Source organism: Monopterus albus, unplaced genomic scaffold, assembly GCF_001952655.1.
Source record: "Monopterus albus unplaced genomic scaffold, M_albus_1.0 scaffold106.1, whole genome shotgun sequence".
NCBI lineage: Eukaryota > Metazoa > Chordata > Actinopteri > Synbranchiformes > Synbranchidae > Monopterus > Monopterus albus.
In genome coordinates, this window is record NW_018127986.1 from 404,724 (window position 1) to 419,734 (window position 15,011).

At 40.7% G+C, this 15,011-nt stretch overlaps 3 protein-coding genes across 4 annotated transcripts in view; 1 reads left to right on the top strand and 2 right to left on the bottom strand.

The window, feature by feature from the left end:
- Positions 1-2,787, bottom strand: part of LOC109966073 (protein bicaudal D homolog 2) — a 37,384-nt gene extending 34,597 nt beyond the window's left edge. For both annotated transcript variants that reach the window (XM_020610659.1, XM_020610658.1), the window contains exon 1: positions 2,189-2,787. In XM_020610659.1, the coding sequence (XP_020466315.1) occupies positions 2,189-2,428 (240 nt within the window). In that variant the 5' untranslated portion in view covers positions 2,429-2,787. The remainder of the gene's footprint in view (positions 1-2,188) is intronic.
- A 3,837-nt stretch (positions 2,788-6,624) lies between these two features.
- ptpdc1b (protein tyrosine phosphatase domain containing 1b) lies at positions 6,625-10,043 on the top strand. The gene is made up of 8 exons (XM_020610631.1): positions 6,625-6,640; positions 6,935-7,100; positions 7,242-7,322; positions 7,451-7,569; positions 7,647-7,784; positions 7,936-8,960; positions 9,550-9,732; positions 9,858-10,043. The coding sequence occupies exons 1-8, from the start codon at positions 6,625-6,627 to the stop codon at positions 10,020-10,022; spliced, it is 1,893 nt and encodes a 630-aa protein (XP_020466287.1). The 3' UTR covers positions 10,023-10,043.
- On the bottom strand, positions 10,041-14,157 carry fbxw12 (F-box and WD repeat domain containing 12). Its single transcript, XM_020610587.1, has 10 exons — positions 13,945-14,157; positions 13,799-13,836; positions 13,485-13,651; positions 13,265-13,389; positions 12,653-12,859; positions 12,408-12,572; positions 12,018-12,228; positions 11,331-11,512; positions 11,069-11,199; positions 10,041-10,867 (listed from the first exon to the last, which is right to left on the bottom strand). Exons 1-10 carry the CDS (start codon positions 14,041-14,043, stop codon positions 10,768-10,770), a joined length of 1,425 nt encoding a protein of 474 aa, XP_020466243.1. The 5' UTR covers positions 14,044-14,157; the 3' UTR covers positions 10,041-10,767.
- Positions 14,158-15,011: the final 854 nt, after the last annotated feature.

A 15,011-nucleotide genomic window follows, 5' to 3' on the forward strand; every position in this document is an offset into this window, starting at 1 on the left:
GGTCTCAGTAAAGGAGCCTCTGTGTTGATCTAGTCTGTAAATCTCCCAGACAATCCATTCCAATCTGTCTAAGTCCTTGAAAGGAGAAGGGACACCCAAACATTGCTGCTGTCAGGGTTAGTATGTACTTAAGACAACATGGCAGTTGAACCTGACCAAAAAAAATAACAGTCTTATGTGCTTTAACAGCAGCTGCAGACAAAGCCACACTGGCCAGTTTGACCTGCCTACTCCATACAATACCACATATTAGAGCAACACAAGAATGCTGTGTGACTGATTAATATTTGCAATAACTGGATGATAATTATAAGACTGGAGTCCAAGAATCTGACCACACAGATAACCTTTAATTTTAGCACCTGCTGTGCAGTATCCTGTTTGCTCCCCACTACAAGCTGTTCTCATACAGACAATAAAGAGGAAGTGGAGGTGGATGTCAGGAGAATGTTTTGTATTTCTCTTGTTATGGCATCACATCTACCCTTCATACTGATGGTGGTTGGGGGGGAGGCATGGCTATGGTTAACATCTTATCAGCGATCTATAACCAGCCCAACCCATCCCCAAGGCAAAACAAAGAACCTCTGCCACAGCTTTGAGCAAACAATTGAGTTTATTGCCCTCATGGATGTTTATGTTCCATTATGAGACTAAAGACCAAACTCTCAACAAGAGCTTCTTTTTTAAACAACATTTCAACTGGCATATTTTGAAAAACCAAAAAAAAAAAAAAAACCTCTACAAATGTCCCTGCTTCTTGTTTGCTGCCTGGTTCCTCTTTCAGACCCTTTTCCAACCTGTTTCTTTGATTCAGAGCTTTTTGCTGTCATTCCTCTGAGGCAGGGCTAGGCTTCTTTGCCAAAGAAGTGCATGGGAAACTAAGCAGGAGTTGCTGAGACAGCCCTGGGACCTCCTCCTTTCTGCAACAGAAACCATAGAGAGAAGGCCAAGAGAGGACTGAGACAAGACAGAGAAGCAACAAAACCTCTCCGTATGTGTGTCTGCTGAAAAGCACAAAAAAAACCCCAACAAGCGATGAGCAGATTTCTGGCATGACGAGATGGGGTTTACCAGCTATTGGTTCCCTAGTGGGAGGGCATGGGAAGAACCCGTAACTCAAAGAAGGATGTGAGCAACTATGAATAAGCCTGTGTTAAAGAGGGAACTTGCTTTTTAGTATTACTTCTTGTGAGCCGTTGGTAGGACACACTAAAGTCAAACTTCTCTCTATGCAAATCATAAGACAGTGACAAACTGCTGTTCTAGTCAAGAAAACTGGACCCAATGTGATCCAACAGTACGGAACTGTTTAGAAAAACAGACACATCCTTTATCGCACTTTAGCCCAGCTGAACAGTCACTCTCAACATTCTTTCCATTCCCCATAGGTCATAACTCATCGGGCTTCCACTGCACGTTTGTCATCCCTCTCTCTTCTGAGCGGGAAGGTTCAAAATTCAAACATACTCCCTCCCCTTTCAACCAAACTAGTAATTCTTGTTCACAGAAGAGGGCACATCTGAGCTAAGACTGACAAACACCTAAAAGCTATCTTTTAAAAAGTGATCTCAACATGTCAACCTAAAATATGCCAGAAAACAGAAAAAAAAAAACAAACAAACAAGCAAACTGAGGGTATAAATTAGTATCTCAGGTCACTATTTACAGTATGTCCCATATCCAACTTGCACAGCAAAGTATGCAGATTGCCTGGAATATGTGCTCCTATTATACGGTGGGCAGATCTACTACATTGCTCAAGTGGTGGGCAGAAAAACAGGAATCTCTTGAAGAAGGGGCCATAAGAGCTGCATAAATAAATAAAGATGCAAGTACAATGGGGGGACACCCAGAGTAAAGAGGGCGGTGGGGGTGGAGGCAGCATCCTGTCTTCATCCTGCAGTTTTGACGTTGTAGTATGAAGGATAAACAGCTATTTATGGCTGATGCCTGCTCAAATGTCACGAGACCCTGGAAAGGATTTCGTATTAATGGGAGTATGCAAATAGACTACAATTCAAATTACAAGGTCAATGGAAGTATTTACAGCTCTTTACATTGATATATGCCTCGAAATGAATACAAGGTTTATTATGGCTCTACTGTTGATGCGTAGATCATAAAAACCCCTGATGACAATTATAATTTCTTAGGCATACCCTGAGGTTTCTTATGCGCAGCCTACCTCCTTCAGCTGATCGAGCTCCTGCCGGATGGCCTCGTAGTCCATCTCCAGGTCATCGTACTGCTGTTTGAGCTGCTGCTTCTCCTCCAGTACCGCAAGCCCGTACTCCGCCGCCTGGATCTTCTCGTTCGTCGTATCACTCAGCTCCCGGGAGAGACGCTCGATCTCGGCCCGCATCCACTCCGGCCCGGCCTCCAGCAACTGCACAGCCTCGGGGTAACCTTGCTCTTCCACAGACATGGTCGGTACCGGTGAGGATCAACCAACGTATGCCAGCTGATCTGCGACACGGGGAGTGCAGGGCGTCTTCAAGCGGAGTAACCTTGAAGAAGAAGCCTTCGCTCAAATTCGTCTATACTTAAATTGCATGACTGTTACGTTTACGTTTCTCGTTGCCGGTCTCGTTTCTTTGGTCATGTAGAGGACTCTAATGAATTTTCTCCGACAGGGGAGTTCCCCGCTGTCTCCTGCTAACACATCATCGTTAAGATCCTGCGCTCCCTGCGCCTCTCCCCCAGCTTGTCGGAGAAATAACGCCGAAGCAATAGCACCAGCTAACAAGTACATAGAGAGGATGTGCAACCCCTGGTACTTTCAAAATAAAACAAAACGGGCTTCAAACCACGCGTGGGTGCAAGTTTGTTTCACTTTAATTGCGTACTGAAATGAGAACAACACACAATTTAAGGCAGAATGTGAAGCACATTAGAATACGTTGATATTTTCCGAAAATAACAAAACTTGTTTCCTTTATTTTGAAGCCATAATCTAGTCTTTTCCGGTAATTACACGCTACGGACACCGGGCTTGTTTGAAACAGTTGAACGGTTTGTTTGCTCAAATGACTTTTTTTTAAATCAACTTTATTTCAACAAAATAATGTACATCAGGATAGCCTCCTGTGTACACAGCATACATACAGTAAGCAAAAAACAACTATAAAGGTCAACGAAAGAAAACAATTTACAAAACGCCAGAAGGCATTATCATTAAAAAGCAGAAAACAGAATAAATAGATAAATGACATAAATAAGAAAGCAATTATATAATAAATTAAATTGTTTACATATACTAAGAGTTTTAACAGCTTCTTTATTTTTATAATTAGTTATAGAGATGGTGCAATGTTTAAGGTAGATATTTTGATCAGAATTTATTCTTTTTTCTTTCTTTTTTGTCTGAAATTTCAGATTTATGGATGAAAAGTGAAACACCTGAAGGGATAGCAACAAACCACAAGTGAAAATTCCCCTGGAGAAACGGGGAATCCAAAGCAGTAGATAAATTCCACATTGTTGTAAAGTTGGCCTTCGTGATTAAAAAGTTGACTGGTCAGTCAAATCTAAAAATATTGTCTTATTTTTATACTAAATATATCTATTATCCAAATAAAAAATCTGTGGCAAGGAAAGTTATGCTTATAGATTAATGAGAAGATCTGTTTATGAAATGATGGAAGTTTAAGGGGAATTTTATTAATATTATAATCATACACTCATAGAAAATTAAGACCATCATCAAAATAGAAGACATGGTGTGGAATAAAGTTCCATAAGGAGGCTGAGCATTTGACATAGTGTCTAAGACTACTTATTTTAAAAATGTAATTTAAAGTGGTAAAATCCAGAAAATGAAGGCCTTCCTTACTATATTCGCTCAGCAAAACTGATTTTTCCAAATAGTGAATACAATTTGTCCATATAAAATCAAATAAAATGTGTCTATTGTTTTACAGATGTGATAATCAACATGCAGAGAAAGTGCAGCATATATTAATATAAATATTCCTTCAGCCTTTGAGAGAAAAAAAAATCCTTTCTCTTAAATGTAAGTCTCCAAGAAGCCATTAATTAAGTTTTTTCTTAGTTAGTTTTATTAATAACAGAATTAATTATAAGAACATCTTCATCTTTCATCTTTGTCTATTACAAGTTTGCTGAAATGAGATACACCTACGCAACTACATTGGGGCAGTTCCTAGGGGAAGTGCTTGTTGGGAAATGTAGTACTTATGTATATGTGCAGTCAACCTCAATGATTTACCGACACCAAGAACTGAACACATTTCCCACCAGGCTTTGCTTACTTGCCTATGTGGAGCACGGAAATCTCTGTCCTCGTCATTTGTTGTCATAGAATTAGAGCAAACAGACGGGCTAACGGCTGCTCTGTAGGCTTGTCACTTGTATATCTGCTGCCATCGATCGGATAAATGAATCACATAATATTTCCAGATTAAAGACACTGCATATTCATATAGTCTGTTGACACATTTTGTCACTGTGGCCACATATGAAAGGGTAAATGTAGAATCCCATAGCTGGGAAGCATGCAAGGGTTGTTGTGGTCAGGTTAAACATTATAAGACATGACTGGTATAGGTTAGAATGTAGCTAGGTTATTACTTCAGGTAAAATCACATTGGAGCAGAATCTTTTACTGAGTCTATGGTCTAACGTTAACTGATATAAAACAGGAGAATAGAATAAAGATTGCCTGCTACCACATCGAATGTCCATATAGAAACAGTAGTGCAGCAGTAAACAGAGATAATGGTTTAATGAAAGCATAGTACTACAATAAAACATAGGTGAAACAATGTAAAAAGCATACAGTAGAAATAGATTTAAGGGTATTAACAAATCCTTCAAAAATTTGAGTATTTAGATATATTTATAATGCATTTAGATATAACACTCTAAATACCTAAATAATCTGTAAACTACATAATTAACTGCCTAATAATATTAATAATACAATTATTTTAACAACCACGAGTTTAAAAAATAGTGTACAGTTAAGGACAAACATGCAAGAATTGACAAATGTAGGTGGTATTAATACAAGATGAAATCTAAAATCCTGTTCATGTCATAGTAAAAACTGACAAAAACCTTTAGGAATCTCTCTCTCTCTCTCTCTCTCTCTCTCTAACCTAAACCTAACCAGCTTTAGCAAAGTTCAAGGTAAGTCAATAAGATTTGACCTAGCCTACCTGCTATGTCACTAAGGTCCCACTATTTTTAGAAGAAGGGCACAAGAGTTCACGTGTGTTAATTTCAGAAATCCTCTGAACTCTCTCATGACAAAAACCCAAAACCTGTTTGTATTTATTCAAAACAATAGACATTCATATCATTAATTAAATGCTGTACTGTATGTACGTAGTTGACAAAATGAGGATCTGTTCAGGTTGAACAGTTGCTCAGGTGTTAACTCATGTTTTAATTGTATTGCATTGTACTGTACCCACTGTATTGCATCACAGTACAGCAGAAGACACCGGTGATGTGGCCATAGTATGAGATTTTGTTGAGGAGTGGGTGCTCTATTTTATCTCTGTACAGTAATAAGATTAGTAGTCTAATCCATGAGGAGTTAGGAATAACCCTCTACTCTCCAACAGGGCTGCAGACTGGAGGAGCTGCACATGGAGGTATTGACAAAGGACACAATCACTCTTCAACACATTTGTGATCTTAATTTGTTTCCATACTTGGATCTATCATCCTGATGAGATGGATGGATTTCCACACAAGATCCTATCGATCCTCGTATTGCCCCACCTGGCTACAAAGAGATAATCTGAGACAAATCAAAGCAAGCGAGGCCACAGGACTGACTGTCCAGAGCTGGAGAGGGAAAGACAATGTCAGAGCTGTGGAGGTTGATGTTGGAAATAGTGGCAATTGCATCTGTGAAGCATTTGTGTGACATGGTGGTAGCAAGCATCTGATGTACTACAGGTAAATCTGTTAAATTTATTTTATTTATCGTAGATAATGTTAGTTTGGTTGAATGTCTTTCCTTGTTGGCTAATTCAAAGTTGATGATTTTTCACACTGATCTAGAACAGTGACCATACATTTTGTACTGATAAGATAACAAGGTAAAAATAGCAGCTAACCAATCTCTTAAAAGAGACTATGTCTGCTTTACATATGTCATAGTATAATTTGTGATGTTGTTCTTGGTTCAACCTATGTATTTGTACTTGCTCCTCTCTAACTTTGTCTAATATAGAAAACATATTAGTTGTAAAAAAAATATGCAGAGAATTGGTTATTTCTGAGAGGCATTTTTCCAGACTTGGAAACTGACTTGGAAACTGTTTTTACTGTATGATGGTTCAGGCTTAAAGTACATCCTTCAGCACCACTTGTTTTCAGTGTGTCCAGGCTCTGCTATGACCGTGGATGTCAGTCTGAGTGACTGTTCATATGGCACTCCATGCAAAGACTGGAGGTGGAGCTCTGATGGAATACAGTAAGTAAAGATGGTGGGTACAATATATCTGTTAATGACTAAAGGTCAGTTAGTTGGTCAGCTACAACTATTAGCAGTTTTTATTTCACCAAACTGTTACATTAAGAGTATCTCAAATGTGCCAGATGAGTAATTTACGTATACTGTAATGCCTTGATAACAGGCTGGCGATGCCAGACAAGACAGGTCAGAACTCAACCACTTATGATCTTAATTTTGTAAGTGTTACATAACAATATACATTAGACAATCTTTGAGCTGCACTGTAGTACTATCTATACTATCTATACCTATATCTGTAACATGTCATAACATGTTTACTTTGCTGAGAAACCACTTTTTTCTAATAGTTTCATTTTACATTTTGAGAGCAAATTGAATACAGTAAATATACAGTTTAATCAATTATAGTGTTTAGAATTTTAGATTAAATATAATTTGTGTAATATCTAATTTTTCTTCTTTCTTTCTTCCCTCCAGTCAGAGCCCCCAGGGCAAAGTACACAGTACTAGGAGAAGCTATGCGTTCTGTCATCCCTGGACATGTGCAATGTTCAGTGGGTTGTGGAGGTCAAGACTGCAAATATGACAACCCAGATTACTGGAGTGATGACCAGCAGGCTATAAAAGGCCTCTACTCATCCTGGTATGCATGCTTGCTAGTACAAAACATAAGAGTTTTCTAAAGTATCTTTGTCAGTCAAATGCTTTTATATTTTTCTGAAGTACAAAACTACAGATTACTATGTACTATACATCCCACTAACATTTCCTTCTATCACTTTAGGGTTACTGATCATCTTCTCGCTATGTCCAGACCATCGACAGAAATCATTGAGAAGTATAACATTATTGATCAGTTCAGAAGGTACACACAACTATGTTTCAAGGTCTTTCAGCAGCTTCCTGACTATGAACACCCAGCACCTTTGGAGATGGGAATAATAAAGTGTACATGTCTCTTTGTGTGTGTGTACTCTATGTGTTTGTATCAAGAAATGGTATTAAATCAGTAATCAACCTACAGATAGCTGGTGAACATGCCAGCTGTGGAAACCCTCTGGAGCCAGAGAGTGGCTTCTCATACCGCCCAGAGGTCTTCATGGAAAACAACAGTAAGTGCTTTATACAATATTTGTTTATAAATCTGTAGTGTTGCACAAGTGTAAGTGAACATATCTCACTGTTACAGTATATTTCTACAATTTTGGCTGGGATGACTATGGAGTGGCCAACCTAACTGCTGTGCTGGACATGGTGAAGGTCATGGCTTTTGCTCTGCAGGAGGGAAAGATAGCAGTCCACTGTCACGCTGGTCTCGGCAGAACAGGTAGATTTGTGAGGAATGTTGAAGTGTTTGGACTAATCAGGACAGTTTGAGTTTTCAACTGCATAGAAGTGTTTGGACTATTCAGGACAGTTTGAGTTTTCAACTGCATAATCTGACATACAGTGAAGACTTTCCCTATTCTTCCCTCCAGGTGTACTGCTAGCTTGTTTCTTGGCCTATTCTACCAGGATGACCGCTAACCAGGCTATTTTGTATGTACGTGCTAACCGTCCTAATTCCATCCAGACCCGAAGTCAGCTGCGTTGTGTCAGGCAGTTTGTCCAGTTCCTTACCCCTCTGAGAAGTGTGTTTTCCTGTGCTGAGCCTCGATCCAACCCAGTTACTCTGTCCCAGTACCTGAACCACCAGAGACACATACTGCATGGTCATGAGAGGAAGAAGCTAAGACACGTACCAAAGATTGTTCACTTAGTGTCTAGGCTGCTGGTGGACATTGCAATGAATCGACAGGTGATTGAGGAGGACATTCTGGACGCCCCAGATATTCGTGACATAGAGAGGACTCTCAGTATCACTAAAACAGGTCCTGAATTTTTTACAAAGGGGCCCAGCTTACCATTTATGCCCACCTTACACAAGCATTTCAACAAGCCACCTATCTTCTACCATCACAAAAGTCTAAGCTACAGTGAGTCTGACTTGAGACGACTGGGCTCACAGCTCCACCCCCTCAAACAGCATCTCAACTCCCTGGCACAGAGTAATGTTAAAATGTCAGTTTCTCCATCTGAACCAGCTCTTCCAGTATCACTGTCATCCCAGCATCAAGGTTGGAATAGCAACTTGTCTGACCTCTCACACGACTCAACAGGCTCTCTCTGGAAAATCAAGAATACAGAAAACCACAGGGATGGATCCATTCTGCTGAAGAACGTGAAGCAGAAAAAGATCCAACGTAGTGAGTCTGTGGGAAACAAGGAACTTACCAGCAAGGGTAACATGTTGCCCAGATGGAAGGCAGAGCAAAGGGAAGAACTAGCAATTAAATCTGAAGGTAGAGAGGAGGAGCATTCAGAGATGTCAGAGGTGCCGTTTATCACCCTACAGTCAGAGCTGTCCCTGGATTCTAGGAGGCTGCAGGTGGCGCAGGCCCTGGCAGTGGACCTTTTTCTTCATGGAGAAGATGAGCACAAGAGCAAAGTCTTAACGTGGGAGGTAACTGGCCTATACCAGTGGTGTAGTGGTATTTGTAGAAAATGAAAGCATGCATGTAGCAATGCATCAAAAGCGGCAATTCTTGAATTTTTGCATCAGAAAGACTGATGCTATGCTACAATGGCAGTTACATCATGTTTTTATGACAAGCTATAAATCACAGAAATTTTTGCATCACAAAGACTGATGCTATGCTCCAATGGCAGTTACATCGTGTTTTTATGACAAGCTATAAATCACAGTCACAAAGGATTCGTTGCATACACCCTAGTCCAAAACACACAATCTATCACCTAACATAACATTTTGATTTGGTAATTAATTTTTTTTACATTACAAATGACCTTTTCTAAACAGAAGTAAAGAGACAACCACCACCCCACATGTTTCATACAGTGATGTAGTGTTATTAAAGTATTTTATTTGTAGCATCAATGAGATCCCCATGTTTGGATTAATTCCAAAGATCCTATAATGACATGACATTAATTCTGCACAAAGCAGCTATAACAAAGCAATGTGCCGGTATGAGTTGTCTCATTTACAAACCGGAAAACAGTCTATAACACGACTGCCCAAATGTGTGCAGGCAGAGCTGAACCAAGGGGGTGCATGGGAACGGCTGCACATGGAGCGGGATCCCGTCATCCTCACTGGGCTCATGTGGGCATGTTTAGAGCAGCTTAGCGATCCGGTTATCTCCATTCAGGAAGCCAGAGCCCTGAACCCCCAAAACACTGATGCTCAAACTGCCCTCAGCACACTTGACCAGGTCAGAGGTTACTCTGTGCTGTGCCATTTGAAACAACAGAAATAATCAATGAATGAAAGTAAAATGCTTAGACAAAAAAGCTTGAATGAATATTTAGCTTTAGCCTCCTTGTCAACTCTTCCCAGGCCCCTAAAGAAACACTGACATATATACTGGACTGTATGGCTAATATGCTAACGATACCAGAAGAGGTTGAAAATGCATTTCTGAACCGTACTATCAAGGCTTTCACCTGGGTAAGAAAACCTCTACATCTTTTTATTTGCACTTTATTTCAGCAATTACATTAATGTAGACATTGTCTTCACTTGTTTGACCAACTTACAAGTCTTGTTTACCTTTGAACAGATGGATATTAAATCAGAGGATGAGAGCAAAGTGTACGAATCCATGACTACAGTCCTAAGGCTTGTCCTTGAGAACATGAGATGCATGGCCATCGAAGCAGACAAGACACCTCTGTCTCCGTCTCCCTTCCCTCTCACATAGGTACTCTCAGGTCTGTATACTGTATATGAGATGCACTTGAACATCCGTGTGGAGACGTGAAAGAAAAAAGGATGGTTCTGTGCCTTGTGACAAAATTATTTAACATGTAACAATTGATCTTTCAATGTGGGATAAATGTAAACACTTATGGTATGTAGTTCACTGTCACTGATACACAACAAACCTGCCTCAGTATTGTTTTTCCTCTGCAGAGAGCAGAGGTAACATATTGCTTTAAGCCTGGTCACATTCAACACTGGCATAGCTCAGCTCCAAAATCATAGTCACAGAACATTTTCACATATCTCCTGTGAACACGCCCCAGATAGATTAGCCAGATATATAGCCAGAAGCATATTGTATCACACAGTGTGTCACTGCCTTTCCTGTAGCATAGTGTTTCTTACTACAGGTTACATTCTCTTTTTGTAAACTTACTTACCACAGAACATCACAGTGTTAGCATACGTATATGATGAACAGTTGATAATAAAAGCAAACGTCCCTCCTTCTAGTGGGATGTTCAGACTGCATGCAGGCACCATTTCAGGAGGTGAAAGAATAAGCTTTTAAGACATCTTTCCCATCTTTCCCTTCTACTGAGGCCACGATACTGGAGTAATCACACGTAACGTGAGTGAAGCCCCTAGAACACAGGACACAAAGTGTAAAGTAACAAGCTTAATAAATGAAGGAAACAAAGATGGTGCACATATCAGGTGATATTTATGTCTTATTAATACTGAGAAAATATCTGCATTCAGGCTGGCAGTAAAGTAACTACTGCCGCTAACTTGGCTGGTGTTGATACAGCAGACAGATACTGAAATGCCACAGTATACATTACCTAGACATTGTGTGTGAGCCTCCCAGTAGGTGGTATCTGCTCTCAAGAGTCAACCCGTGGTCTCTGTCATTCTTCCACGTCAGTACTCGTAAGGAGAGGTCCTGAGAAGCCGTCACCACACGGAAGCTATCCTTTAAACGTTAAGACAATACAAACAAGTCATGTTCAGACATTTATACTTTTCACACAGAGGGTGTATTTTACTGTGTAAAACAAAGAACAAGAGAGAGGTTTCAGTGAATACAATGAGACAACAGCCTACCACACATATAGAAGAGATAGGCATAATATGCTCTTTAAAGCTAGCAAGCAGGGCTCCTTTCAGAGAGTAGACCCATAGCTCTTGGCCAGCTGCCAGCACTAAGCAGTTGCTGTCCCTGGCCTCTAGAAAGATGTTTGGGGACCATGTGTTCAGAGTCAAGGGGAAGGACTCCACCTGCTGGACTGTGATAAGAGAAGATTCAAAAACACAACATGGTAATGGTGAGTAACAAATTTGGAGTACCCACCTTCACTCAGTCTGCTTAATTTCAATGTCCTACATTTTGTAGATTTTGTAGAGGGTCCATACTACAACAGGTGTGAACAAAATAGCACCAACTAAAGTATAATGACAGGATTTGTAGATGAGATCACTCTTCCCACATATTCAAAACACATCTTGTGGGTGTACAGCATACTGGCCTAGGGAGGCTGTGGCCAGTGGCTGAAACAGTTCAAAATTTCTTGAAGTCATACATGTCAGTTGTCCTAAGGAGTAAGAAAAATACAATATAATAGATCAAATTCCCTACTAGCAGCTGTTCTTAGCAGTATCCACGGATAAAACTAGATTTTTCTGGAATGATTTGTCATCGGACTTTTGGCTTCTAATGACTAATGTGAGAATCTGTATCAGATCTAAAGATAATTGCTGCACTAGTCACTCTGCACATATCTCAGTCCTCACCCTGGATCTCTGACTTGTACTTGGTCTTTTTAATGTTGACATCAAAGACAGTGAGGGCTTTGTTGCGTTGGCCCTCACTGCAGTGGATAATGGCCAGTCTGGCAGGCTGCGTAGGTATGAAGACAGCAGCCTGGCACCCACTGACTGGTACAAACTGGCACAGAGGATCTTCGTCCATAGTTGGAGAGATCAGACTCTCAGTATAAATCACCTGGAAACAAACCAAATGCAAAATGTCCATCAATGTTTCACTGTTCTTATCTATGATGAACACATATTTTCCCAACTGTCATTTACACAGAGGTAATGTGGTAAAGGAAAACACATAAGAACAGACCATAGCAGGAAGCACAGATATAAAGTCAGGCTGTCAAAGACGACAAGAAATACCTTTGGACTTATATCATCGTTGTCCTTGGTTCCAGCCACAATCCATTTTTTGTCAGGTGAGACTAGGAGTATGTTGACTTTAAAGGTGTCACACACCATTGTGCTGGACTTATTAGTCAAAGCTGAATCAGCCAGTGTACACACTGATCCCTGACTGGTTCCAACCTTGAAGAGAATTTAATGAGAATCATGTGTTACTTTACTAGAATAACAGTATATTCTGAGGGAATTCTGAGGTTACTTACAGTCAAAAACCAGTCATTGTTGATGTTGTACTGGAGCAATGTACAGTGTGGAGATGCAGTTGAATAGGAGGCCACCTCCTGACCAGTCTGGCCCTTCCATGTCTTAATGAGGCCTGTGGAATCTGCAGTGATCACAACTTCATGCTGTTCGTCACTTAAAATCCCCGTCAAAGGACTCTGCACAGGACTGCACCACAGGAGCTCACCCTGTGTGAACAAGGTGAATGTCTTTATTTGCATTTATTGCAGTGGCCTGCAGCTTTAGATCAGGGGGAACTATTGGAGGAAATTTTTTTGAGAAGTGTTTAGTTGGAATGAAACTACATACATGTGGTTTGAAGAAACATGTTAGCAGTAGTGTTGATAAAAAAAAAGTTTGTATGATGCCTGCATTCAAACACTGTCACTTTCACTTCTGGCTTTATTTTGTGGTAGTGCACATAAAATAAATCAAATGAAAAACTTAATTTTAAAATCCGCAAACATCAAAAAACACAAAATATCACATTTAATCAGACTGTGCCTCCAAACAAGAAACCGCGATGCACTGATAACCATACTTTTAACATAGCTGATGAGCATGCGTGATGATGCTGCAGATGTTGCACTGACATTTTGGACGTCCCACGCTCGGACTGTACCATCGGTAGAAGCACTGCAGACTGTGGTGCTGTTGTTCCAGATGCCGGGATGCTGGGCTGAATTCCCCTGCAGGTACACCAACCCTACCACCCTACCTGGTGGGCAAAGTGCGCATATCGGATATAAAAATGACATGAAAGACATAATGGAGTCACGCATCGGGCATTCAAGGGACAGAGAGACAGTCTACCTGTGTGTCCCCTAAGGCTTTTGCAGGTGTAACCTCCTGACCGGCCTTCAGTCATCTTCATCTCCAGGTGGGCGCGTCGCAGGAAGTACCTCTTCCACGAGTGCCATACCTGCTCACTCCTCATCACGGCGAGGTTACAGAAGCTCCAGCGCTGCAGACACATCCTCCTGACGGGACCAGAGAACTGGATGTTTACACGTTTTTATTTACGTTAACTACTCCATCCCCGATCACAACAAATATTATCATTCACATTGCATCGTTAAGTTGCTTAACAGTAGCCCACGCTTTAAACAGTCAAAATAAAGACGCACCTCCATAACCAAGACGTCTCTGCAGCTTTATGCCATTCCTGAAAATACATATTTACGATCAGACACAACAGGTCATCCACTTTGTGTATTATTTAATTAGTTACAAGCTGTTTCTTAGCTACTTCCGCATGCAGGACACTCTTTACCTTACATACACTTGAGACACTGATTAAATCTTCTTCTTTCAGGAATGTAAAAATATGAATAAGACAATCGGTGATCAAGTGGGGGTGATGAGGGTCCATACTGACAGCAGTAATGCTGCAAAGCCCACCAAAAGTCTCCTTATTGTACGTAGCAACCAACTTCGGACAAGCTACCGGAAGAACACAGGAACATGGAGCATTTGTTTTGCCTATTAAACGCAAAGCCCAATGTTCACCACCAGATGGCGCCATAATAAAAGGATGGCGAACCAGAGAGCGAGAGAAACATACCTCACACAGTAGCGCACTACAGGTAGCGCACATCAGATGCATTATAAAACACAAATTAATGACTTCTCCTTTGGAAATTAAAAAAAAAATTAAGGAGATGCGTGAGTTAAATTTAATAAAAGAGCGATTTCATTACTTGTTACCTGAGAGAGAGGAACATATGCGTCTGAGGTAATTTACTTTACTTGTCTCGGTTTAATATTATTTCTCTGCAGCTTTTGGTGGTGACCATTTGTAAAATATTGCTAACTCAACTGAGGTAGGAAGCCTAACATCTGCGTAAGAATTATGGCAATATTGTATTGAGCCCTGACTCAGATAATAACCTAGTTATTAAAGACATTCAGGCGAGATGAATTCACAGCTGAATGTGTGCGTGCGCTCGCTCGCTCGCGCGCGTGTGTGTGTTTAGATTCAGCCCTGGCGGGATTCTTCAGCAGGGCCCCATATCTCCTGTGAACACGCCCCAGATAGATTAGCCAGATATATAGCCAAGACCTGCGGGTAGCAGAGGAACTGTGAGAAAGAGATAATCACACTTGCTCACCTTAAGGGTTACCTGTGACACCCTCGCAATGACAAGAGGGCCTAGCGAAAGGGGGCCACGTAAAGGGAGGTCGGATGACAATAAGTAAAAGTTCCCGTGGTGAACGAGTTTTTGATGCTTTTCGTCATTTTGGAGTTCGTTTGGAGTTAACCAGAGCTGTGATCGATCGGAGAATAAGCGAACCGAGTTATTCATCAGCTCTGCAAATCGTTGCATGAAACTGAGAGCG